The sequence below is a fragment of the Harpia harpyja genome, chromosome 7, assembly GCF_026419915.1.
Source record: "Harpia harpyja isolate bHarHar1 chromosome 7, bHarHar1 primary haplotype, whole genome shotgun sequence".
NCBI lineage: Eukaryota > Metazoa > Chordata > Aves > Accipitriformes > Accipitridae > Harpia > Harpia harpyja.
Genome location: NC_068946.1, coordinates 2,164,546 through 2,191,632, shown reverse-complemented (window position 1 = coordinate 2,191,632; position 27,087 = coordinate 2,164,546). Strand labels below are relative to the sequence as shown.

The following is a 27,087-nucleotide window of genomic DNA, read 5'->3' as shown; positions in this document are numbered from 1 at the left end:
AAGGGGAGACCCCCTCAGCCCCGGGGCTCGGTCAGCCTCGGCCTGTGGCAGAGAAGTCCCGCCGGCCGTTCGCTGACGGGGAAGTGACGTCAGAGAGGTGAGAGGGCGGAGTTCGTGAGGGAAGCGGCGGAGCCTTTCGTTGCCGGTTCGGTGCGGCGGGGCTCGGTCAGCCTCGGCCCCCCCACGCACACACACACCCCACGGGAGACGTCCAAGCCCACGGTCGCCTGGCAGTTTTTGTCTCAGCCGTGCGACTGGCAAGGGCAGCGCTGCTTTTGACGTCAGCTGTGTTGACTCGTGCGTCACGCAGGCGTGTATTGGGCAGCTATGGGCGTCTCCCCTTTGGACAAAAAAACCTAGGTTTAAATTCCCTGCGTTTCAGGCTGTTTCGTGAGTGGGATGCGTGCCACGAGAACACGAAGTGTCGCGTGACGTGCCTTGGCAGACCGGACCCGTTAATCGGAAGGACTTTCTGGTTTTGGGGAGTCGGGCACAGGTCTCCCCAAGTTCACCCTTGCTGTGACCTTTCTTGACAAGGCTCTGGGCTCTTAAATTTCCAGAGAATTTGTTGGTTTAGGCGTGCCCCCTATTTTCATCTCGCATTGAGAGAGCTGGGCTTTGATATTTCGGAGCTGTGTATATTCCCTGCTGTGGAAAGCGGCATTGCAGGGGTTCCCAATGGACGCAAAACTGGTGAGGCCATTAAATACCAGTCCTGAATACCTTTACTTTTACCAGAATCTTTGTCTCATGTCCTCTAACCCCAGGGACCACAGAGAAATCAGCTATGCGAACTGCTCAAGAAAGAATAACTTGCTGGATTTATTAACTAGATTTTTATTTATTTTTGTACTGTTAAAAGTTTCTGCAACTTCTGAAGTTCAAGATAATTTCTGGCACAGGTTCTACAATTGGTGCGGCTCACACATAACATGCCATAGCATCCTCCAAGGACAGTAATGAATTCACATTCTCCCCTGGTGGTAGGGTACCAAAGAGTAAATATAATTTGTACACCTGCCTTTCATGAAAGACTTTGATAAATATTTCTTGTAAAATCGACAACACAGCCGTAACTTTCTTTCCTATAAGGATATAAAAATGAGCTTTTGCCTTTATAAAAGGCATACGTATCCTGAACCTCACAAACAATACTCTGATTTTGTGAGCAAGACATCCTGAGGAATCTCCTCTACGTAGTTTGAGTTATGGTTTAACCATTTTCGGAGCATGCTCAATACAGTCTACAAATATTATAGAACCCATTATGGCACCCAGAGGAAAGCTAGGTTTTCAAACGTGTCTGGTTAGACTAGCTGCTCTGCTTGAGACACCCTGGGCCCCTGCGGCTACAGCTGCAGCCGGGCAGGACTGGTGTGGGTAGCTTGGGACACTTAGGAGTCTCAAGTGGGGCAGGTCAGAGGAAAGGGCTCCTCCTGAACAGACACTTTTGAAAATACTAGCCTGAACATCTTAGAAGTTACTGCTTTCTCAACAGATGTACACGTACAACCTCACTAAGGTTAAGAACAGTCGGTGTTCCTCTCTGAACAACTCCTCTCAGTCATCCTAGCAGGAGGATTACATCTCACATTCTTTTAGAATAACTTTCTCTCCACTTGGTGGGATCGTTTCGGTCCTTCTGGAAGAAGGGAAGCAGACATCCAAGCATAGTAATGCTCTACAAAAGGAAAACATTCTTCCCTACTCATGAGAGGAGTGGGGGGACTTATGTAGCAAGTCACGATCTCCTCTGGAATACAAACAAATGTCCAGGAAACACATAAGCGTACTTTTGGCCTACCAAGGCCTCCAGAGGCTGCAGGAGGGTTTCAGTGCGGCTTGTTTTGCAGGGGGCTGGTGGGTGGAAGTGGGTGCAGAAGAAGAACCAGAGTCCTTAGGCACTGCTTGCGACCTCTGGAAATGGCAGATCAGCTTCATCCGCGTTTCTGTGTTTGCTGAATGGAGAGACAGGAATTGCAGAGCTTCCTTGAGGCACCAGGTGTACCCTTCGCAATAATCCTGCTGTAGGCTTTTGGCAGATGTTGCAAAAGCTGCAAGGGCAGAAGAGGAGAGAAGCGTTACACAGGGAGACCCAGGCTGGAGTTTTGCCTAAAAGTAAGGGCAGCAAGCGGGATCGGGGGGGATGTACTCACCTCGGCTGTATTTCAGGTAGCTGACAGTCATCTCCAGGATGTCGGCTTTCTCCAGCTTGGAGTTGGGCTGGTGTCTCTGAAACTCCTTCTCCAGGAGCAGTTTCAGCTGCTCGATGCTGCTGTTAATCCGATCGCGACGCAGTTTCTCTACAATGGGTTTCCTGAGCTGTAACACAAAATGGGAAGAGGACAGTTAGCAGTGAAAACTTTCCCCTTCCCATCCCTATAGAACCTGCTGCTAAAGGGCTTCGGCCCTTCTCAGCTCTTTGCCCTCGCGGTGACAGAGACAGCAGATACTTACTCTGTTCTTCTCTTTGGGCGTTAGGATTTCCAGGGAGAGAGCACTGGGTGCCATTATCCCAAGTGCTGGTTTCAGCTCAGAGCTTGCTGGTTAGCGGGTGGAGAAGTGAGCCGGGAGTTCCTCTATTTATATGCAGTGGCTGCATACAAATGTATGGGTCCTAAGCGACTTTGAGTTTCCCACAGTCGATAGCCAATCCATGCATGCCCTGGGACAATAAAGAAAGCATCTATTACAGCATGGCAAATTGACTGTGAATTGCCTGGGGATAATACCCTGCTCCCAAAGGAGCAGGTGGACTGGGGAGTGTGTGACACAATAGGGCTTGGCATTACGGCGCTGGGGTAGGAACGTGGGAAAGCGTTTGCCGTCATTATAATCAAACTTCTGCCTGATGTTGGGAATGTCAACATCTCAATGTGCTGCCTTTTCCCAGGCTGTGGTGAAATTAAGCACAGAAGACTGATCCCAGGAAGAGATAATGCTCTGTGCCCATGACCAAGAGAGGTTGAAAAGGAAAAGATGCAGAATTAGAGGGACTAAACCCTTTCATTGACATTAAACCATGCCTAGATGAATACAGTACCAGATAATTTTCGGACAACTAGAGACTAAAATCGAGGGAAGAACCCTTAAAATAATCTGTGCTAAGCAGTTACCTTGAAATATTTTCCTCTCCATTGTTTAAATACTCAAAGTCCCTCTATAAGTTATATTCAGAGCTCTTCCTTGCTTTTGTTTGGGTAATCTGGGCTTTCCTACGGCAGCCCGTGACATGTAATGATTATGATGCCTTTCCCGAACATGTCCTATTTAATTTCATGCCACTTTGTAAATGCCTCACTGTTCCCTTGGTCCTGAGTCTCCATGTAAAGCACCTAAATATATCTTCCCTTTACAGACAACTGCGATGCAGTGAAAAGTCAATTCTTGTCTATTACTTTGCTTGTATTATCCCACTTGCAGAATGTAAATGCAGGTGCTAGGGTATCCTGTGACTCTGTTCAATCTTGGGCTTTCTCAGTATACGTGCCACGTGTATTGCAATGAACACAGGTAATGAAGTGGAAAGGACCAGATAGGATGCAGGATTAAAGCTGCCTTTTTGAGATATTTTTTTCAGGCTGTTCCAGGTTGCCTACTCCAGGTCTACTGCCCCCCCCCCCCCCCCCCCCAGCACAATCCAATACAAAGCTAGTCACATTTAAGATCTGTCAGTTACGCATGTGAGGCCTCGTATTGACAAATTCACAGTTATGCTTTATGGTACATCTGTTTCAGCTGTAGTGTGTGGAGGTCTGTGGGTTTAAGGGGAGTCGTGCGTGGGCATAATTTTCTTTTTCCTTAATGCATGCTCTGTGGTCAGGGGCTAGAACAGGGAGTAAACCTAGGTTATCGCTAATAGGCTAGCAGCTTGGGGATGTTAGTTTTCTAATACCTATTTCTTGCTACAACAATATTCATGAAAACCCTACCTATTTCCTGTGTCTGCCTTTCAAAACCAGAAAGGAAACCTTTCATTTCACTGTCAACTGCAGTCAGCCTCTTCCACCTGCCCTCAGCATCCCTCTCGATAAGCCAGGGCCAAAACCTGTTTCTGTGGGTCCATAGATAGCAACATGTTCCAGCAGACATAGGGTTGTTGCATAAAAGGATATGATCCTGCAAAGGATGATCCTGTAACTAGTTATTAATCTGAAGCTTACAAAGCCCCTTTTAACTTCCTGGCTTCTCACAGCAGTGATTTTCATAGGTCTGCCATTCTCCCCTCCTCCCTTCCCAGCCCAAAGACATTTTACATTTAGATGGATCGCTTAGGGTGTAACAATTTCAATTGTTGATGGTTGTCAAAAACCTATAATTGAATAGGCAGTACGAGTCCTATGCAAAATCAGTTCCCTGAATTATTTTGTCAGCTTGTAATCAGCAGTATTACTTGCAGCCAGGGCAGTCCCTGGCTGCGTGTACTTTTGCCATTATTGGAGCTTGAAGTCAAGCACGGGGCTTTGTGTGTCTCTCTCAGGGGTCACATGAGATGGAATGGACAGCAGGTCCTGCCACGCACCGTATGGGAAGGAATATGTTTGCAGCAGCAGCGGGCCCAGTGAGATGGGAGGGAAGCTTTGACCCAATTTTCAGTTCGGGAAATATGAAATGAGTGGTTTTAAATAATGCCATCCTATCCCCAGCACAATGCCCCTGGACTCCAAAGGGCTAAACCAGCTCCCACTGATTAAAGCATTATCCCTTCCTTTAAGTGCTGGGCAGATGGTGCAGCAGGCGTTAGCTTTCTTCTCAGGACCCACAGAGGCACACTTCTTTTGTTGACAGTTTAACACTGTGAATGGGGCAATGTGGGAAATCCTCGGAACTGTGGACTCGCACCATCTGATGTGAATGGTGAACCAGGCATGCTGCCTTGCAGCAAGCGCACAGAACAACAGCCCTCTGGGCTCACCAACTCCCAGCTTCTCTCCCCCTCTCTCTGTCAGTTGAAAAGAGAGCAAATCTTCAGTTCCTCCCTCGCCTGCCTCACCTACCTGCTGTATACTGCTGATGGATAAAAGAGAAACAAGTGTTCCCCCCACCACCTTCCCCACCCTGTTTGGTTTAATTATTAAGGCCTGAAAACTACATGGCAACAATATTTCCCAATTGATGCTTCAAACTAATAACTTGTCTAGACTAAGGCTGTCCCTAGAATATATTGGTTATGAAACTGGGTGCAGAATGCACTTCCTGCAAGGATTTCGGTAAGGAAAAGAAATCCTGTGCTGTAGGCAGTCCAGTTGCTCTTTGTTAAAAGACTGTAACTAGTTTGCTCAGTTTGGGCCTTTTAAAAATTCAGCTGTTAGTGCAATAGTCTGTCCCACTGAAACACATTTGTGATCCAAATCCTTGTCACTGTCCTTCATATCCATGGGAGAAGTTTGTGCCTCTCCCTGACTGTTGCTGCAGAGCCAGAATGAAAGATTGCCTGAGGCTCAGAAGCAGGGGTTTCCCTGGTTTTGGAATGAAGGATTAAAAGAAACAAATCCCGCAAATTGCCAAACGTGGAGTTGACTAAACAACGTGACGCAATAATTCCCTTCTTTGGAGGATGGTGTGAAATTTGGACCCGCTCTTGAGACATGGCAGCGATGCTGTAGACAAAGAGGCTTGCTTTCTTAGTGGCCTTGTTTCTCTGTAAATCACATCACAGTCATGAGTTGCGTCATGCAGATGCAGTCTTCAGAATCACACGTGAAAACAGGGAGGTGTCTCCAGTCTCACGTGGTATAGATATTGAAGTGTGTAAGGGGAAACAGAAATCTGCCAACAACTGTCAATGTACTTAACAGACCTTGCATGTCAGGCAGGAGTCCTAGCTTTTCCTAAGGCAAGAACCACCATGTTAATTGTCTCCAACTGTAGCTGCTCACCGTTTGACCCTGAGATATGGTGCACAATCTGTGTGCCATAGATTGCTTTGAGTTGAGGAGCAACCGCAGAGGATCCAAGAAAGGTAAAGCCACCCCCAAGACTATCATCAGTAGGCTTGTGTTCATTATAGTCCATAAATCAAAACAGCTGGAGGACCGCTAGCCTAGGAAATTCATACTGGGCCATGGAGCTTTCTGCTTCTGGTTTGTAGGTGGTGATTTCAGCCCAGGTGCAGACTAACTACACACACAGTTTTCACAAAAGCTGCTACTACTTGTAATACCAATTGGCAGCTTTCCTAGCTCATCTGATACTTAGCTTTCTGTGGAGGGGAACCCAGTGTATTGCAATGTAGCACCAGGTCTGGAGGAAGGTGGACTATCAGAGAACAGTCCAGAAAACCAGAATTTCATTGCCTATGTTATGCAGATTTAAAAAGCAGTGCTCCTGTATGTCTGTGGCTGTCCTTATAGCACACAACTTGATGGCTTAAAGCTTTCCTTTCTGTATCACTTTCAGAGCATTTTTATTTTAGACCATTTCCTGTCAGCATGTCTCACAAATGCTATTGATGGTGTTTTTAAAGAAATAATTACGATTTTTATTTTTTCTGTGCCTTCCTTAAATGGTTCAAAATCTTTCTGACAACCCCTCTCGAGACACCTATTTAGTGTCAAAGAGCATAACGTTCCCAAGTTTTAAAAGGGCTCTCGCATAATACTGATCGATCAATGTGCTCCTTGGGAAAATAGCTCTCCAGATGGTCTATCGGGACAGGAATTGCTGGTCATCACAATGCAGAGCCAAAAAGCGTCACTAATGTGGGCTGTTGTGAGGCACGCTTCCTTTGTGGTCCCTTTGAATGTCATAAATAGGGAAGAAAGTGTGGGAAACTCTGAGAAACTCGGGCCCACACTCTGAGGTTAATAGGGGCTTTGTCAGGAGAGTATTCCTGGGCTGTGGGATCAGCATAATAAACAACATCTCCCCTAAGGGTGGGAATGTGTTGGAGCAGGGGAGAGTCACCCCAGGGGACAGAGGAGCAATAAGAAGCTTTGCGTTCAATTATTATAAGTGATAATAATTAATAAATTGTAAACATAACCTTTGCTGTGCTAAAATTGGTGAAACCGGAGGTCTGGCTTTTAGCTGTCAAGTAATTGGTAGGCTAAAGCCCAGAGAGGCAAGTCTTTGGCTGGCGAAAATCAGAAGCAGTGTGCTTGCACCAGCCATGGATCTGACTCCCTGGAGCAAATGGAGGCTTTCTGGTGAGGTTTGGTTTCTTCCCCCTGCCCAGCAAGGAGGCCCTTACTGTTTCTTTCCCTTACACCACTCTTCAAACAGTAGGTCTGAATCTCATGTACGCTAAACGCTAAGCATGATTGACTTCCCCACTCTAGCCAGAGTAATGTAATACAGCCTCAGTGTAAATGAGAATCAGACCTTGTGGTTTGAATGACAGTAGCCGTGTCTCTCCAGATTTATGCCAATATGGGTGGCAGGAGTTCTGGGCTTAGAAGTCTGACTGTGATCTCACATGAGTTTTGCACAGTTGTCATTTCGACGGCCTGTTCCCATGTTAGTCTAGAACTAGAGGGACTGGGTTCAAATCCAACAGTCTTCAGTTTGTGCAGCTCTTCTTTGGTTTCCTTTTCTCTTTTCTGTTTAAGCTGTCAGTTTTAAACAAACTGCAGTGATGCTGCCAACTGTGACATTAGCTACATGGTTTACTTGGGTGGTAACGCATTAGCTGCAGAAGGTACCCGTCCACATAATAGCAGCAGACTTCTCCATGCCATGTGTGACTCTATTCCCAGTCCCCGTGGTGCATAGTCAGGTTGTGGTGTGCTTTGGGGCACGCTGCATTTCAGCTGAGCCTGAACTCCCCCAAACTTCCTATCGCAAACTGCCTTAATTAGGTTTGATTAAAAAATGCGCAGGCATGGATGAACAGCTTGAATTTTGCTGAGATTCAGAAGCTTGTACTAATTGACAAAGACAAGTTGAGCACAGCAAAGTGAAGTGACTTTTTCAAGATCGCTAAGCAACCACAAAATCTAAAAATATCTCTTCTGAATTTTTTAGTAGTTCATTAGGAAGAACAGATCTCTCTGCAGCATTGGTATCAGCTCCTGATGAATCGCAGAACTGTACCAAAACCCCACCTTGCATTGCATTGGCAGACAGATGAAGAGCACTCAACCAGCTGATGCGTTCAGGGTAAAATGATAACCAAAATGATCCATGCAACCGTAATGAGGTAGAGCAACGTGTTCTTGACCTGGCTAGCTGGCTTTTTGGTCCTTTCCGTACATATAACAGAGGCTTTCATCACAAATCAAGCGAGGACTGGCCAGGTACAGCTAGCAGTGTTTGAATGTGGTTTGATCTTGTCAGCTTAGCAGACCTGAGTTTGCTTAGTGCTTAACTAAGCAGCCGTTGGATAAGATGAGATATTCTAGGTTTCCTTTTGCTTAAGAAAAAAAGCATACGCTGGAAATGAAGCTTTTCAAGGGCATCTCTCCCAGGGAATCTGAGGAGAGTTGAAATTGCTGACCAACGGTGTTTCATGCTGTTAATGTATCTCTGGAAGAATGAGTCGGTTCCCTGTCACGTATCCAAAGCAATGTGTTACTGTGGTTAGATAATAGTTTTGTGAACTGATTATTTGTGCAGATTTATTTTGCTTTGAAGAAAAGGGAAAATAAAAGGTGAATGGTCCTTGCCGAGCAATGAATGGGAGCTCTTCTAAGGAAAAGTGAGTGAATGTTATTGGGGAGGGTGCTGTGTTTTAGAGAGGCTGTTGGTATTTAAGGTGCTCAAGGGTGACTTTAGGATCCCCTTCTCGTGCTTTTCTTCCTGCTTCCCCAAATACCTTCTGAATCCCTTTTTGTTCGTTCACCTCATCCATCCCCTCTGCGTAGCTGTGTGGGAGAAGGACAAACACATCCTTTATAACGGGTGCTAGTCTTCCTCACATCCCCAGAGCGCAGCTGACTTAATCCTCAGGAGACAGGAATCACATGGCCTGTACATAGAGAATTGCAGAAGAGTCTAACAGGGCTCGAGCTGAGGCTGCCCACGGATGCTACAGTGCCTCTCTCTGCAACTCACGGGAAGCCCGGCTGCTTGGTTTGGGTCACTCAGCTGGTGCAAGCCAGGTAGGCAGGCTGTTGTAAGCCTCTGTGTAAGAGGATACGCTAGATACGTTTTCTGCATTGAGGTGGGGTGAAAAAATGAAGGGAGGATCATTTAAAATATACTTGGCAGAGAGACCGTCTCTACAACAGGCTGGATAGAAAAAAAAACTCAAAAGCCTGGTGGAGTGTGGCAGTTTCTTAACTCCGAGGCACAGGGCCTCCTCATGGCAAGTTTGGAACCTTAGGTGGATGTCAGAGAAAGAGAATAAAATGTTTGAAGAAAAGAAGAGTATGAGGAAATAATTAGGAGAGGAAATGCTTTTTCAATCTCTGTTTGCTATCAAATTATGTATACTTTTAGCCATATATGGGCATATTTCACTTCAGTAAAGAAAGCAATTCTGTTATTGCCTAACAGAATTTGTGTTCAGGTAACAGGAGGTGCTAAAATTAAAAGACAACAAAAACTAGTTCACCCCATTGTGGGTATTTTCAAGGAGGAGGGTAAGATCCCCAAGCGGAGTCAGGTGCCAAGCTCTTTGGAAGTTATTAGGGGTTTTGCATGCTGCTACCTTCTAAATGGACAGAAAGCGTAAGACTGAGTGTGGGTTGGTGGGCAAATTAATGGGGAATGAGGGGAAATAAACTGACTGTGAAATTAGTGATTTGTTGAAGCCTGAATAGGTTGCTGTTAAGTATCTGGGTCTACACCTCTCAGCATCTCACTTCAATTTCACCTCCGTTTTAATTTTTGACAAGTTTGCCGGAGGTTGCTTCCTTCTTTGCAGGATCTGAAATCCTGTTCTGCCAAATGAATTTCACAAATATAAACTATGAACTGGAATGAAGGGCTCAGAAATATGACATCTGGTAGCTTGCCCACTGCAGAAGGAGTCTACATGCATCACTTAGTCCAGGAGTATTAGCCATTTTAATAATTTCAAACCAAAGGATTAATGACTAAAACCATTTTTATTGTATTGTACAGTGAAGACACCAAAGTTGAACATCACACAGGATGAATACATCACAACTTTATAAAAGCTTTTTAAGCTCTTTAGCATGTTCAGTGAATGATTCTAAAGTACTCATTGCCTCCCTTCCTCCCCCTTTTCCTTAAGGTATATCACAGGTATTTCCTTTACAAAAGGCATCAGTTACCCCTCAACTGAGAGCAGCACATACTGACATTAAGAGAATTTTCCCTAGAGCTATCTGTTCTCATCATAACTTTCTGTAAGAAGGTATACTAAAAATAGCATAGGAACTTCAGAAGAATCAGCATTTCTTAATAACATCTTTCACTCAAAAGGTAAAGGCTCAATACTCTCCTTATGATACAAGAAACATTCTTCACAGTGCTCTTCTTCCGGAAGGTCAATATATTATCTAGAGACAATGGAGCACTTGAACCAGTGACCCAGGGAGTTAGCAGAAAGATTTCCACTGACAGCCACAGACTCAACAGCCTTGCCAAGCAAAAGTGTGATGGAAACTGAAAGGCATTTGGCTTTCTAAATCACCACAGAACTTGGTCCTCTCTTTGGCTAGGAGCCACCAATAAAAGCAGCAAATCTGCTGCAAGATACAAACACGGTCCTTCACTATGAAGGGAAACTACTCAGTGACCTGCATTTCTTGTGACAGAAAAACAATAACCACCACCCCCCCACCTTTGGAAAGCAACGTTTCCTACTTTAAAGAGGAACTATTAAATCACAGGTCCCTCTAGTCTTTGTAGCAAAACACAGGAATAAAGCAAAGCTCAGCAGGTCTACCAGGGTCTCCAGATGGTAGGAGCAGCAGCCACAGTCTTCTGGGCAGGTTGCTTTCTGGTGAACAGGCAGGGTGACAGGGGTGAACTACGCAGAGCAGGAGAGTATGTGACATCTGCGCCCATCTGAGCTTTGCAGAAATGCTTGATTAGCTGCACCTGAGTTTCCTTCTTGGGTTCATAGTAGGACAGAAAATGCATAGCTTCCTTGAGGCATCGCAGGTAGCCACTGTTAAAGTCCTGCTCTAGATTCTTGTGAATGAATGCTAGAAAAGAAAGAAAGAAGCAAATGCAGTGGGTTAAGATCATGAGCAAAACGTGGGACAGTGGTGATTCATGCATTAAATTTCTTTCAAGAGCCTGTGTCCACGAGCCTCGCTCCTGTGACTAGACCCGGTGTGTTATACCCCTGCGTGCTTCAGGGGCCAGGGCTATTTGGGAGGACCAGACCTTAAGCGGTGTGCAATACATGTTCTGCACTCACCTTGGTCCTGCAGCTGGCTCTGCTGCTTCAGGTAGCTGACAGCCACTTCCAGGATGTCGGCTTTCTCCAGCTTGGAGTTGGGCTGGTGTCTCTGAAACTCCTTCTCCAGGAGCAGTTTCAGCTGCTCGATGCTGCTGTTAATCCGGTCACGACGCATTTTCTCCACCACCGGCTTCCTCAGCTGTAAGAGAGATGCAGCAGATCGTTAAGGATTTTCTGAGACCTGACCTAATTTCCCCTTCTGATGCCCTGGTAGACACATGTTCAAGGGTGCTTTCTTTTGGTGGGACAGCTTTGCGATGCTGCCTACCTGTTCCCCGCTCAGTTTCATTTTTAAAAACCTGCATAGTCTCCTTTATCTCTCTTTAACGTATTTGCCTTCCCCTAGACCATTTTTTCCCTCCTTATCTCATCTTTTTTCCCCACGTAGTATTTATTTGATAGTGGCAGCCCACTGCAAAGAGCGCAGGCCAGCCTCTCCAATCCTGTCAAGGGCTCTACTTACTTTATTCTTTTCTTTTGGCAGCAGTTTCTCCTCCATGTGGATCATGAGAGTGTTACTGGGAGCCATTCTTAGCGCTCTCAGGCCTGGGCAGAGACCCCCACGTCGGGCTGCTGCGCTGAGCGTAAGGCTATGCTTTGGGAGTTACCGACTGCCTCTATTTATACATCGGGGAGCTTCAGCAAATATGTGAGTCTGGGGATTGCTGGTGTTTCCCACAGCCATCCAGCCAATCCAGGCACACAGCTGAACAATAGAGGAAGCATCTATTAGTGCATGGTACATTGATTGCAAATGCCCTGGAGAGAATAACCTTCTGCCCACGCTGACTGGTGGAGTGTGCAGCGTGGCTCTTCGGGGCTGCCCAGGGATCTGGGAAAACACTGACCCTCCAGCTGGTTGTCTGGGATCAATTGCATTCCTGAGTCCCTGCCTGTGCCCGTCACATTTGTGGCGTGGAGGAGGCACGCTTTTAGGGGGAAGGCGGGAAAAGAAGAAGGGGAGCACTGTTAGGGTTAAAATCAACAGCACCAAGGACATCTCTCTGCTCTTTCTAGAGAGGGCACTTTACAGCCAGCCTCCCACGTGCCGTTGGCCAGAGTGTGGGTGTATTTGCGCTTGTCCGTACAGTCATTACACTTTTAATGGGTGAGCCAAAGCATTACCAGTGGGAAACGACAGGTTTGTTTGCATGACGTTTCTAAATGCTGTGGAGAATGGACAGTCAGGATGGCGGGATGTTGTATGGACAGGGTGAATAAAGCGGGAATGGGAAGCAAATGGGAATGATAACCTCTGTTTCTCTCTTCCCCTTAACAACCCGGGCTCTGTGAGCCTGTTGCACCAGTGTTCCCATTGCCGTCATTAAGGAGAGCCATACACCTCCTCACAGAACTGGGCCCATGCCTAATCACCCCTGTAGCTCTTTCTTTTACCTTTTCTACTCTCTCTCTTTCATACAGACGTTTACAAGAATGATGGTTAAGATGGGCGGAAGAGTAGCATCAGATTCAAACCAGAAGCCCTAGGCCTTGGGAAGTCAGAGGCAGGTTGTGAATGGGATTTAGTGGCTGAGGCCCATCTTTGGACCTCAGCAAGGAGGTCAGTTCTGCTTCTTGCCTGAGATTTCTGGTGCGCTCTGTTCTCATCTGACCAAGGAGCATCACACTGCCCCGCCGCAGACTGTACCTGCCGCAGTTTGCCCAACGTGAGATCTCGGAGGCCACGTAATTGCCTCCCTGTGTAACCTTTAGCATGTCATCCCTGCTCCGTTTTGCTATCTGGAAAATGGGGATAGTGCTGCTTGCTTGTATTTGCATGAAAATTTCAGTAAAAATTAAGCAAAAGTTATTTCTTTTATGGTAAAGGCAAGAAAAAGAATGAAGTTGCGTGGACACTTTAGGTCAGTTCTGATTTTGTCTTACGAGAAAAAATCTTTGCCTGGATACAGTCCCTGAGGCAGCACCGAAAATAACCCAGAACCTACCTGAGAAAAGCTGTGCTGCATGCTGCCATCTGAGGGTCTAGCCTGTAGTGCCCTAGGCAGAGGCGTGCTCGTCTTCTGCCAGCGCACTGCTCGTGCACGGGAGCGTGGCCGAGAATCTGGAAATGGAAATGGTGGAGGGAAGTGTGCAGTGAGGTAAGAAAGCCAAAGACAATTTCTTACTTGGAAATCCTGAAGTGAAGCCTGAGTTTAATGGGCAGTTGACAGGAAGGAGGGAGGCGTCACTGAAATAGCCAGCTTCGTGGTTTTCATTGTATGGGCCTGAATGGGCTTAGCTCTTTGTGAAGGGCAGATGTTGTCCTTGGAGCCCTTTATTCCCTGCGTTGTGGGAAAGCCAGGAGACAAGACATCTCATGAACACTTTGAAGCAGTCAAAGGATTGCGATACAAAATAAGATACAGCTCAGAGACCGTGCCCTAGCTTTTGCCAGCTATAATAAGGTGTTGGCCTTTTTCCTGTGTTCTTTGGCTGGCCTTCCTCCAGGAGCTGGTGTCCTGTGTTATCCCTTTCCTAGCAAGGGAGCAATGGTGGCAGGCCTTGAAGCTAGGAGCTGACAGGTAGGCATGTACCAAGCGGGTTGAAGAGACTCTTCAGTGTCAAAAACCATCTTTTTCCCAACTCCTGAGAAGCAGCCCTGACCTTTATTGCTGTATTATAACTGACAGCCAGATGGTCTTTTGGGAGTTGGATTCTGTCCCTTTAAATCATTCAGGCTCAAGCACCGTCACTAATGTCGCGAGTAGTTGCAAGGCACACTTCTATTGTCCCGACAAGAAATGTTATCAATAGGGGAAAATTATGGGAAACGCAGAGAAATTCGAACCCACACAGCCTGGTGCTAATAACTCCTTTGTGGAGCCTGCACTTCTGTCAAGGCACGATGAACTCACATGGCTTTTTCACCGAGTAAGGCTGAAAAGCGCATGTTTCACCATGCAGGCAGGGGTTTCTCAGAGGTCTCTGTTTACCAAGAGAAAGGGGCAACGTGGGGCAAGGGGGCCGAGACACTGGTTCACACGCAGGGGTGGCCGGCAGGAATACCAAGCTCGGCTGCAGCACTGGCTGTCCCGGGGGACGGCTGGTTTGCTTCACCGTGCCTCAGTTTGCTCTTCTGCGAAATGGGAGCGGTGCTGCTAAACCCTTTCGCAGAGCCCTCTCGGAATCGGGAGCTGAGCCCGTGTCTGTGGCGGGGGTTAGGGACGGGGCTGAAGCGGCCCTCGTGCTTTTCTGGCAGCACTTGAGGATACGGATGAATGCCTGTGAGAACGAAGCGGAGAAGGAGCGGTGCTCCTCTGCAGTGGGAGTGCTAAGGGTGGCTGCTTCTCTTTGCCTTGCAGAGGAATTTCTTTTCTCCCCATCTGTTGGTAGCCTGGCAGAGATGCTTCTTCCCTGGGACACCCCTCTGCCATCCCAGCTGCCTGGAGAGCAGGGCCCTGCAGGGTCTGTCCTGTGTACAGGCTGATCTCTAGTCGGCTTTTGTCTCTTCCTCAGGCCAGCCCATGGTTAGCATTCCTGGAAAGGCTTATTGACCCAGGTAAAATGGAAGGGGTTTTAGGGCCCGGCTAGCTCTGATCTCACTTTCACAGGTGATGCGCTAGTGGCAGCATCACTGAGGAAGACAGTAGCAATGAGGACGCCTGCCAGGGTCCCAAATTGACCTGTGCTGACACATCTGCCTGGAAATTATTACCTTTGAATGCTTGATGAAACTATTGGGTCTGTATGTTGTGCCACGCTCATACCTTACTGTTGCCGGCTGGACATGTCCTAATGTTTAAGATTCCTAGATTTTAGCACCACAAATCCCTGCAGTATCACCACATCCCTTCATCATCCTCATACTCTTATGACTTGCTCTGTGGAGGTTTCTTGGATAAGGTTTGAAAAGACAGGGTACCGCCTATCTGAGGTGAACCCTAATGATCCTCGGACAGTTTTTAACTTACGAGCCACTGCTTCCTTTGGTGTCACAGATGAAGATCCCTTCTCCCAGCCCCACAGGTGCAGCTAACCCTGCCCACCGTGTTCTGCTCAGGGTGTTTCAGTGATACTACATTCTACACGGTAAATATTTTAAAAATTGTTTGCCATGGGAGGCAATATATAAAGAAATTATCCTGTAAAACTTGCTACTCAGGATTGGCTTCTTCCGCTCTCACAAGCCAAGCATAATTCTGCTGTGTGAACAAACAGAGTGGAGGCGTAGTGAAATCTGCCTCTTTCAGGGAAAAGGTTATGTTGTTATTAGACCTATTGTATAAAGTATTCCATTAAATGTCATTAGCATGGCATTATCTTGCCTCCTTTAGACATTAGAACCCTGGCAAAAAGGGGTCTTTTATTAGTGTAAAGTACATTCTTCACAGGTTTAACCTTTTTTAATTAGTTTTTCTTTAGATCCAGAATGCTTAATATACTGCCATTCCCAGGTGCATAAGTGAAGGAAAGTGGACTTTGATCATTAAGAAACATATGAGACAATTGGATCTGCATTTTCAGGGTTGTTACAGGCAAAAGCAATTTCTGTAGCTGCTTGTGTGGGTGACCCTGAAGTAGTCATGCACCAATGACATAGCCTTTCTACAGCGAGTGTTACAAATAATTAAAAATTAAGGAGAATTTATTATTTTTCTGCCCAGCTGAAATTCCCACAAGTCACCTCTCAGCATATTCAGGAGTGCACAAGAGGGATTTATTATTTCCTGGTATATTGACTCTGAAAGGTCTGGGGATTACAGCTGCTTTGCACATGAATAGCTGGAGTGTGTTGTACAAAAGGCATGGTCTGTGGGATAATGGAGTTGGATGTGGGAAAGCGCTGACCCTGAGGGAGAGCAGGCTGGTGCCTGATGGCAGGAATCAATTATGTCTCAAAGGAACACATTGCCCTGGGAGCAGGCTTTGCGGGAGCCACCATGTTATGTGTTTACCACCCTCGTCCTTCAAAACCCCATATAAACCAACCACAGAATATATCCTATCCTTCTGCTTTTAGCAGGGGACTCGGCTACGCCTTGCTCTATAGTTACACCAGCCAGTGCTAGGTTAGTTATTATCCTGGTAACGTGACTGTTCCCCATCTCGGCAACAGGGCTGAGACCTGGCAGTTCTCTCACATGTGCTACCAGACGTTTTTGAGTTTTGCTCTAAAGCACCCCAGATTCTGCTGACTTCAGTGGGAGCACACGCTCCCCAAAACTCCTCCGAAATACGCAGACCCCATCAGTCAGTCTGTCACTTACTCAGGTCTGGCCAAGGAAGGAGAACAGCCTGTCACTAACAGGGAGGTGGAGGGAGCAAACACAGAAGCTGCTGAGCTCATGCGCTTCCTTCATTGTTTTGGGTGGGGTTTTTTGGAAAACGGTGGCATTCAGTTCTTACAACGGGCTCAGCATCTCTGAGGATCTGGCATTACTGCCAACGTTTCAAATGTCAAAATTTCGGCTTCAAGAAGCCAAGAAATGGGCTGGAAGTCATAGGGATTTAACAAAAACATTTTGATGTTTCTAATAAAAATAAAAGTTTGTTTGTTTTTTTTTTACTTAGTTTTTGATTATTGAGCATTTGGACTTTGTTTGGATCAATATCATTAATTTTCTCTCTTTATATAATCATGAGGCTTGGACGTGAAGTCTTACTGAAGGCCATAAGTATTATGAGTCTCACGATAAAAATCACAAGACTTACCAAATAGTGCTGCCAAGCGTTTTGGCAAGGAGAAGGTATCCCGCAGAGAGAATATTTCAGAGGAGCAGGTTGAGAATTGGGAGTGTGGTTCCTGAGGTCTGGCCCCAACAACCACTTGCTGTCATTGCCAAGATGGGAATGGTGTGTTCGTGCCAGATAGGAGGGCAGTCACCTCTCCCCTTATAAGAGCAGCAATTAATCCTATCTGCATCTGTCAGATATTTAATCACTCAGCTCTAGCTAGGGCAGCGATGGAGAGGGGAGATAATAGTCACAGGCTTCCCTGGTGTCCCCTGAGCCTCATCTGATTGTTCCCTACCTTGGGAACAAGTTTGTAACCTGAAGCTGGTTCTCCCTTATGCCCCAGTGAATTTCTCCCCTTCCCTTGAGCTCAGCCTGAGTTTTGGGATGTAAGCTCCGACCGGAATCCACTTTCTCATGCTTGGCGGCTGTCAGTCACCGCACTGTGGAGCACAATGGACGTGTGTCTGGTGAAGGTGTCTTGGGGCTCAGTGTCAGGTCCCACCCTGCCGGCAGGTGGATTTTGGAGGACTGAACAACATCTGTGCCACGTTCAGCTGGCAGTAGAATGAAGAGATCATGTCTGAGAAAAGCGGGCACCTGCCTTGCAGGCAAGAACCATTTTTCAAAAGCTAGATAGTCTAGTTCTGGTCCTTGCAAGGTAGAGTTGGGTGCCCTCATCACCGCGCCACATGTTGTCAGATGTCAGGATCAGGGGAATCTAGTGCAAGAAACAGAGCCAGACTCTAAAGAAAACGGTCTAGAGAGGGTTAAGAATAGGACCAGGACCCCCAGAACTTCTCCAGTGTAGCTGGTAGTATAAACGGTGCCCTACGATCACCTGCAGCACTAGGTACTGGGGATCTGGTATGCACGCTACCACAACACTGTAGCTAAAGCAGAATGGCCCCTTCCTCATTTCTGAGTCACTGGTTTTATCCAGGCCAAGTGTCCAGGGCCTGAAATTCCCTTATAAACTCAGAGAGTTCATGTAATTCAGGGCACATGGCACCCTCTCCTCCAAGGAGCTCCAAGCCCAGAATAACCGTAACCGCTGGGAGGCAGCTGATTGAAATTAGATGGTGCTGACAGACAGATCTGCACAAGGACTAAGGACAGCTGCAGCTTAGGACTGAGGTTTTGGTAGGTCTTCAGGAGCACAAATAAACAAATTAAAACTTCGTTTACTTTCTAGAGAGATCAAGTTATTTTCTGTTGAATAGATCATTAAGTATTTCCTGATCAAGGATTTAAGTGCATCTCCCTTTTCAGCCATTTTATGGGCTTATAAATAACATTTTCAAAACCTGCTACTGAACTTGAGTACAAAGGAGAACTTTTGCATCTGCTTATCTTGGTGGTGCATGATACCACACTGCGAGTGTGGTCCAGGCCGGTAATCCAAATTCTCCCACAAGCTAGGGAGTTGGCAGCTTTTCAGAGATGCCAAAGCTAATTAAAACAAAAGTGGGCGCTGAGCATCTTGGTAAACCAGATGTCTCAAACAGCCACTTGGCAATAGAAGCACTGCAACCAGTAGGTTATTTGAAATATTGAAATTTTGGTTTTCTCCTGCCTGCCTCATTTTTTTCCTTTGTAAAACATTGCTATTAATACATCCTTATCTCACAGAGGAGGTTGCTGAGAATTCATTAGCTGGTATTTGTAAAGCACTTTGAAAATGCAAAGCCAATGCATTATTCCTGGTCTTCTGGATGCTTTCCATGTTATTAAAATCAGGATTTCAGAAAGGCTTATCAGGGATCAAAACAGCATCCCAAACTTGAAAGGAAGCAAGACTGTTAAACCATCAACTGTCGCCTCCCCCTGCAGCCAGATGTTAAGCCCTAAAGAACTGAAGTGGCACAAGGAATTACTTTCCCAAGTTCCCCCAGCTGGGCTGACAGGCCTTGATCAATGGTTTTCTCCACAGTGAGTGCTATGCAGATGGTCTACCCAGAGCAAGGTTTCTGTGAAGTACAAAGGGAAGTCAAACACCATTTCTAATTCAGCTTGTAGCATGGCACACTTCCTTTATCCTCTGCCTGAATGCAGTGAATAGGAGAGCAGTGTGGGAAACTGGAAGGAACTCCAAACTCACACAGTCTGCGGGTCTGTAAGACACTCCTGTCCTCAAACCACATCTGCCTGTGACAGACAGAGGGAAAAAGAGTGACAGAATGAAAAATCAGATTATAAAAACTGCACGAAGGCAAAATAAACCCCGGGTAAAAGGAAAAAAGTGAAGGAAGCTATGCAGACAAACAGAAATTGCACCAGACTCAAACAAGGGACTGCCAAGCAGCAGAGCAAGGAAGGGCTGGGAGGACGTGACAGGGAAGGGAGCTGCAGGAGCAGAACCTTGCTCGTTCACCAGTAAGGCCAAAGAAAATTGTCCCACTGAAGGTGGCAGACGTGGTTTTGGCCCACATGAAGACTTCTGAGCCACATGTTCTGTTCGCCTCTTTAATTCCCCAGATTTGTTTAATATGTCCTGGGAAACACAGACCCTTGATATTAGTCAAGCTGCTCGTAAGCTTATGCAAACTGTTGCAAACAGATGCAGAAGCTGCTCCAGTCCTTAATTGCCCTGGCATGTTAATCTGAATTGCTTTTTGCTGTAATTTAAATATGGGCTTCAAATACAGGACCGATTTCCTCCTGCCAGCTTGGAGATGCTCTGCTGTAGGGGAGGCATTGCCTCAGTTCAGCTTTGCCCAGAAGAATAACATGGTTTTTGCTAGGACTCTCCATGAAGTCACTGAGAGATACCAAGAGACTCTGCTACCAGGTGTCACTTGTTGCTCAGTACCTGTCTTGCTGTTCTTTTTATCAAAGGCTGGCCTGCCCAAATATGATGGCAACCACTGGAGCACATCACCCATAGTGGTACAGCAGGGCACTGACTCCCTAGCCCCACGTGTCAGCTGGTGTGCTTTCCTTGAGCAAACGTGGAAAAACCGAGCTTTGAAACACAACCAGTGCAGGTCCCGTTCAGGCAGCCATCGTCGTAGTTTTGCAATGGGATTTTTGCGCCTCTTTGCTGCACAGCGCTGAGGGAAAAAGATGACTCCTACGGACCATGAGGATAGCATGATACTTTTGTATGACGCATATAGATGTATAGGAGCTGGGCTCAGCTTTTAAGAAAATTATGTCAGATTTTATACCAGTAATACTATGGGGAAGCTTTTCTCTTCATTAATACTTCTAAACTATTCTGTGTTGCTTGGATGACACAAAGGGGGAACAATAGACCAGATGCTGGTATTGGTATTTGGCAGGTGAAAATTCAGGCTCAAATTTTGCTGATTAGGATTTTGATAAATTCCACTGTAGGTGTAGAGGTAATTTGTATTTACACCAGTTTAGCGGAGATCAGGAAATAGCTCTGGAGGTACGAAAGCTGCAGGCCAAATCTAGCAGTCTGCTTCACTCTTCATGGAGTCCAAAGTTTCTGCTGACTTCAGTGAGGATCCAAGTAAGGTCCTTAGGATTGGACCCATTTTATTTTTCACCTCAGGATGGTCTGTAGGGCTCGGCACTAATTGAGTCTCCTACATTTTGCTGTCTTTCCCGTTCTCTATTCAGAAGCATTGCTCTGTCCCTGCTCCCAAGCGTTTTTAGCTTTCTAAATGACTTACTAGCATAAGGCTATGGAAGATTGTGTACTTCTGAGTTTCCCACACCATTTCTTAACCATATTCATTCCTGCCACAAAGGAAGTGTGCCTGACTACAAACCACATTAGCAACGGTGCTTGCCTCTGCATTGTGTTCAGTGGGAAACCCTGCTCCCAAAAGGCCATCTGGGCAGCACGTATCAGGAGAGAGGCAATGGGAGAGCAATGAGCATCTCTCAAGACTTGGGAAAGCAGCAGCATCTTTAAGTCTTCCTAAAGAGCTAACATCTGGTAGAGATTCTGGGGGAAGGCTATTGCTAATGCCATATTTCAAACATGTTATCCAGATCCAGTATCTTGGGATCCTAATAAGTTTTCTATGCAATACGGTGTATGTTTGGAGCCATAGTAGAAGGTGTGTAATTCAGAATTCATTATCCTTAGTGTAAAGTCCACTGACTCTGCTGACTTTATAATAGGGATGAATTTTTGTTACCACTTTTCTTTAGGATTTCCAACCAAAGCAGAAGCAGAGCATCTATTTGGGGTAATTGAGCATCTAATTTGAGTAACTCTTCCAAGATGGTCGGTAATTGGCTAATTTTTCCCCTGACAGACTGTAAAACTGAAGAGGAAATAAAAAGCTATTTTAAATATATGTTTTTATTTCAGATGCTTTAAAATTCATGTGTGGCACAGGGGGAGGAAGTAGGAACCTCAGTGGATTTACCATCTGGGGGAGATTTTGCTACATTCACCTCACAATAACACATTGAATACTGTAATTTTTATTATCACACACGTTCTAAATATGTGGGGCCTCCAGCCTCTATGGTTAAGTGAATTTTTCGAGGCCACAGAAGATTATTTAGCATTCAGCCTGCTCAGTAGCAGGCTTTGGGTCAGTTTGGGTCCTCACGGAGAAGAAATTTTGAGCCCTTGACCCGTGTGGGGTGCACAGCCACTACCGCAGTGCGATCAGGTAAAGTGTTGGCACAACTATCTCCTATTCCTTTCCATTTGGCTTTGGACTGGCCAAATGTGGGGCAGCAGAGCTGTTCTGGAATCACTGCTAGGAAAGCCAATACTGTCTTTGCTGGACTATGTTTTTTTCCTAAGGGACTTGAGCTCACGTTGCTCTGAAAGCAGCATGCAGGTGCTAAAATGAGGGTACAGGCATCAAGGGGCTCGCCACATCCAGACGGCGTGAGGCACAGAGCATGGTGTGCCTTCACCTGGTCTCAGCCTTGTGCTCCACTGAGCCCGTGGCAGAGTTCAAGGCAGGAAATCTGAAGGCTTGGGTTACAGCGACAATGCCTAACCATGTAATTACTAAACAGCAGGAGAAAAAAAGGTCCATCGCATCTCAAGCGCGCGCAGTAAACAGACACAGAACAGGACTTGATGCTTGTGATCCTGGAAAAAATCAAGTGGGCATTTTTATCCCATACAAATGCTTCCTTCAAGAAGGTATATGGAAGTTACGTTCTTGGAGCAAGAAAGGAGATAGAGGTTTTCGTTCTCTTTTAACTTGAGCTAGATGTTGTAATAGCAGATTAAGCAAAATTTCTAGCAAGACCAAGGAGAGTAAGGTGGTTCAGGCTAGCATGACTCTTCCCTTGGAGTTAACTTTGTTATCCCCTGGGTCCTGAGTGGAGAAGTAAGAGGTTCATGTGTAAAATCCTGCTGTAGCAATCCCAGGTGGAATCAGCAGTGGCAGACATGGGGGTGGCAATGCATTCAGCCTGATCTGGATCGGCTGAGGGGCTGCAGCCAGCTGCCCCAGCGCAGGCAGCAAGAGCCGCTCTGGGCTCTCACCTCTCCCCCTCACACCTTCAGAACTACTGGGAAAATCCCAGAATCGGCCAGAGCCTGCAAACGTGACAGAAGAAAGCCAAAGGCAGACCAAGTCACTCAAGTCACGCATCTGCTCTACTACAGTTTTATCATGGAAAGTTAATTTGTCCTCCCCCAAAATAAAAGTCCTGCGATGCAGGAGTGCAATAATGCACAGATTCCTGAGAAGCAGGCTTAGTTTCTTGTTGTGTACTGTGGGTAATTGCAGAGAAGGCACCTGACACTTTAAATAGCTTTGTTGGACTAAAACTGGAGCGCCTGTTTATGTGACCCGTACCGGAAGGGGAAATTATTTCTGGTTTTATAGCTGCTTACTAGTGAGTTAATCTGGAAAACAGAAACTGTGTCTAGCAAAACTGCTAGCGGAGCCTGCTGATCACAGGATTGGCATATTTCTTCTTCATGCGCTTGATTAACGAGCTCAAGAAATGAGTTACTACCCAGGAGTTTCTGTTTCAGAGAATCTCCCCAAGAGGGATGCAGAGAGCGAAAGATTGGTTTCAGAGGTGGCATTACATGGGCTCAAAGATAATCCACAAGCTTTGAGGAGAACATGTGAAATGGTGTCACAAAAGCTTTCCCACAACTTGACATAAAAGACTCAGAGCTCAACAGCTGCTGCTCTGTACGAAAAGAAGGGAGCCTATTCAAGAGCAGTACAATAGGGATGGAAAAGCAGATCCTGGAAGAGGTCATTTAAGCCTTACCTGGTCTTAAGAATAATGAGTTGCAGAGTGAGAGAGAACTGTGTCCGTGTGTCTGTGTGTATGTGTATTCACATTAAAAGACATGCATGACCACACACATATATATTAATATATACACTAACACACATACACATACATTAATGTAAACACAAACAGTATATTATTATATACACTAATACACATACATTAATGTAAACACAAACAGTATTTACTTACTACAGTAAGAGATCCCCAAACATAAGCCCTAACATTACTTGACAGTTAATTATCTGACGATTGTTATTATTCCTGTATTGAATCTTATAGAGGGAGATACTGATGCTCACAGAGAAGTGTGTTGAACTGATTAGGTGACATCATAGCACGTTTGGAGTAAATCTGGGACCAGAACGCATGGTTCTAGATGTGTGGTTAATGCTGCTGCCTGCCCGCTTCGCCCTTCTTGTAGTATAACAGGGCAACATTGCTGTCAGCCTTGCTCCGCGCAGTCCGGGGTGCACATCCAGAGGACACAGAAAACACTCTGCTGCCATTTCCTTCTTCAGCTGTTTGTGTGAGGTTAGAGCTCATAAAAGAATGCAGTACTTGCACCAGCAGAAGGCAGGATAAATGCAGGCGGATCTGGTTCAAGTTTTCCAATATGAATCTCTGGCTGTGTGTTTATAGGATACAAATAGCAAGACCGTTAACTCCTCCAGCTGCAGGCACCTATTGAGCAAAGACTGTGCATCTCAATGCAGAAACTGGCCCAGTGGAGAATAATAAGGAATCAGGAATTTGATTTCTAATAAGTTAATGGGCTATGTAAATTTCTTCTGCACTCTGTTTTCCTTTGTGCATGGATTAAATGAAAATAATTAGAGTAAAACATGTTTTGAGGAGGGAGTGAGAAAGCAGCATGTGAGACTGAACTGATCCCAAAACAGTCTGAGATCCTTCTCCTCACGGATTTATCTTGCAGGTATTTGAAAATGGAAACATAAAGTGCTTGTGACGTGGCTTGAGAGTATTCTGACGAGGTGCGTAAGATACCAAGGGAAGAGAGCAAAGATCGAAACAGAAAACGTTTTCAGTAACTGTGTGTACTTACGAGTATTTATTTGCAGTGAGCCAAACGGGAAAAGCTTTTTTCTGTTTCACATGGGCAAAACTGGTGTCACAGTCACCTGGGGGAGAACAACTGGCCCTGGCTTACAGAGAAAACAAGGTGAGCGGATTTAAAGAAATTCTGCTCTTTATCTCAGAAAGCCAGAAGCTGCTCGTGTGTGCATGTGCACTTGTGCCTGCTTAAGCGTGTGCCTCCGTGCGTCCCCAGAGAGGAAGGCAGCCCCACGCAGTAGCCTGCCTGCAGTGGTTTATTTCCCGCCGTCGGCAGCTGACCTCCTCCTTCCTCCACGCATGTGAACCCAAGGCTGCGTCTGGAATGCTATTGATCTGCGGCATTAGTCAGCAGCCTTTTCCCATCGAAGGCCAGCTCTTTCCCAGCTTCGGACACGTAATTCTGATCCCAGCCTTTCACGTACCACACACTCCCCACCTGCTCATCTGGGAGAAGGTCATTATCCCCAGGCCATTCACTGGCAATGGAGCATGCAAGAATAGATGCTTCTCCTATTGTGCTGCCTATCTGCCTGATTGGCTGTGGAGTGTGGGAAACTCCACCAAGCCGGAGACCCACAGACTCTCGGTGAGGTTGTACAGTATAAATATCGGGCAGAGGCAGCTTCCAGCAACACGTTTCTCCTGGACTTCCACTCTGAGACCTTCCTTCCTTCCTCAGGACAGATGGCTCCCAGCACTGTTTTCATGGAGCCCGACAACCTGCTGACACCAAAGGAGAAAAACAAAGTAAGTCCGGGCACAGCAAGGCAGCTCCGAGCCACGCTCTCAGCTGTTCTCGTAGCAGATTACACCAGCTGAAAAGCTGGTCCACATTGTTTAGGAACGGTGATGGGCAACAAACAGTCCTGTGAAATGGCAGGGTGAAGATCCTTCTAATAATAGGTCTCTTTCCTTTGCTTTTTACAGCTGAGGAAGCCGGTGGTGGAGAAAATGCGTCGTGACCGGATTAACAGCAGCATCGAGCAGCTGAAACTGCTCCTGGAGAAGGAGTTTCAGAGACACCAGCCCAACTCCAAGCTGGAGAAAGCCGACATCCTGGAGATGACTGTCAGCTACCTGAAGCAGCAGAGCCAGCTGCAGATGAAGAGTGAGTATTGAATTTTGTTTCAGTCTCTAGCTTACTGCAAATCTGTGACAGTTTTATGAATCTCTAGCCATGCACAGTTGCTCTAAACTATTCTTTCTTGCCCCCCCCTCTTTTCTTCCCTTCTCTAGCTGCAGGATCCTTCCATAAAAGCTCTCAGTTCGACTTCAGAGAGGGCTACTCTAGGTGTTTGCAAGAAGCTTTCCATTTCCTCTCTCTTCATAAAGTCCGAACTGAAACACAGACCAAACTTTTAAGCCACTTCCAGAAGAGCCAGTCAGCTGCTACAGAGGTCTCCTTTTCCCCTGGGAACCCCAGCACCCTGAAGCAAGCATCTCCGAAAGATGCCAGTACTCTCTGGAGGCCCTGGTAGTCGGGGGAGTCCTTACTTCATGGACCTCTGCCTTTTACAGTCCAGAGGAAGGATCTGACTGCATCTGATAGTCCAGCTCTGATCCTCTCTCCTGTAGGGAATTTTATTTCCCCGTGTATTTTATTTATGTGTGAAAGGAATGGCATACTTTTGACTTTTACGGGATCCTTTGGCAAAAGTTCAGGCATTCTGCTGAGTGGTATTGAAGCTGTGTAGGTACTGCTGATAACAGTAACACAGCATGCTGCCCAGTCAGGGGGTGAATGTCTTCAAAATGAAGGAGGGTATTTTTGTAAATGTTACAGTTGTGACGGACAAGAATTGCTGTAGGAGAGATTTCTCTCATATTGCTTGTAAGAGCCATCAGCTTTGCTCTGGCTTGACTAGTGGCACTTGTTTGCTCAGTCACGCTGGAGGATAAATTTACTACCCATTGGTTCATGCACACTTGATTAAAATCAATTTCCCTCTGTTTGCTTATAACTTCTACAGCATCAAAGATGGTTTTTGTTTTGTTTTGGATTTTTCCCCAATGACCCTTTCATAGTCCTAGTATATAAAGTGTGATGGATGAACAGAAGCTAGGAAACTATGTGGAATATTTCTACTGTTTTGCTGCTTTTTTCAATTTAGAAAAAAAGTATGTTACTGCTTTATGTTAAAGAAAAGGTAGTAGGTAAAAGGCTTGATTTGTCAATGTTATACATTCTGGGCGTAAGCTATGCTTTTTCTAGCATTTTCATTATAATAATGATTTTTGTCTGTTTTGAGTGGTTTAATTCATGGTGGATAGCGTTTCTCCCACTACTGGGACAGCCCTATGGCTTACATGCATACTGTGTATGCGTCTCTGTGTTTGTAGAGAGCAATAAAATGCATTTGTGTGCAACTTCTGTCTGGGTTCTCTCCTTCTGAGGGATATGCAGCCACTTGCGCCCCTGAAAAAGACTAAGATGTTAGTCTTCTGAAGAGGTGGGATTTTCTGTAAAGCGAAAGGAGCTCATATACTCCTCTACTCTGTATATTCTCATGACTCCCATGACGTGAGTCCCTTACACCCTTAACCCCAAGCAAGTGCTCCTGTCACGCAGATTGTCTCAGCTGAATTGTATTGAGCATTTCCCTAGTCACTGCCCCTCCTATCCACACAGAACCTTCTCCCCCGAGTAGTGAAGCCCTGGACCTGGGCACCTGGTGTCCCTACAGGCAGCAGCTGGAACCCGAGTCCTCCTCCCACACCATCGTTTCACCTCATACTGAGAGGAATCACACTCAAATCACTGCAGTGCTGTGTGTCCTCTAAAGCCTTCCCACCATTTCTTCTCTGAG

The 27,087-nt window shown here is 46.1% G+C and overlaps 3 protein-coding genes across 5 annotated transcripts; 1 reads left to right on the top strand and 2 right to left on the bottom strand.

Moving 5' to 3' along the window:
* The first annotated feature begins 11 nt into the window (after nucleotides 1-11).
* Nucleotides 12-26,726, top strand: LOC128144361 (transcription factor HES-5-like). Of its 2 annotated transcripts, XM_052793118.1 has the most exons (6): nucleotides 12-97; nucleotides 24,141-24,198; nucleotides 24,286-24,386; nucleotides 24,960-25,027; nucleotides 25,208-25,388; nucleotides 25,517-26,726. In XM_052793118.1, the coding sequence occupies exons 3-6, from the start codon at nucleotides 24,320-24,322 to the stop codon at nucleotides 25,756-25,758; spliced, it is 558 nt and encodes a 185-aa protein (XP_052649078.1). In that variant the 5' UTR covers nucleotides 12-97; nucleotides 24,141-24,198; nucleotides 24,286-24,319; the 3' UTR covers nucleotides 25,759-26,726. The 2 variants fall into 2 exon arrangements, with proteins under 2 accessions (XP_052649078.1, XP_052649077.1); XM_052793117.1 differs by having other exon boundaries at nucleotides 24,141-24,386.
* Nucleotides 856-2,579, bottom strand: HES5 (hes family bHLH transcription factor 5). 2 transcript variants are annotated; one of them, XM_052793120.1, is made up of 3 exons: nucleotides 2,458-2,579; nucleotides 2,157-2,322; nucleotides 856-2,054 (listed from the first exon to the last, which is right to left on the bottom strand). In XM_052793120.1, exons 1-3 carry the CDS (start codon nucleotides 2,509-2,511, stop codon nucleotides 1,801-1,803), a joined length of 474 nt encoding a protein of 157 aa, XP_052649080.1. In that variant the 5' UTR covers nucleotides 2,512-2,579; the 3' UTR covers nucleotides 856-1,800. The 2 variants fall into 2 exon arrangements, with proteins under 2 accessions (XP_052649080.1, XP_052649081.1); XM_052793121.1 differs by having other exon boundaries at nucleotides 856-2,080; nucleotides 2,168-2,322; nucleotides 2,458-2,550.
* Nucleotides 10,086-12,347, bottom strand: LOC128144362 (transcription factor HES-5-like). Its single transcript, XM_052793119.1, has 3 exons — nucleotides 11,784-12,347; nucleotides 11,279-11,459; nucleotides 10,086-11,060 (listed from the first exon to the last, which is right to left on the bottom strand). Exons 1-3 carry the CDS (start codon nucleotides 11,847-11,849, stop codon nucleotides 10,795-10,797), a joined length of 513 nt encoding a protein of 170 aa, XP_052649079.1. The 5' UTR covers nucleotides 11,850-12,347; the 3' UTR covers nucleotides 10,086-10,794.
* Nucleotides 26,727-27,087: the final 361 nt, after the last annotated feature.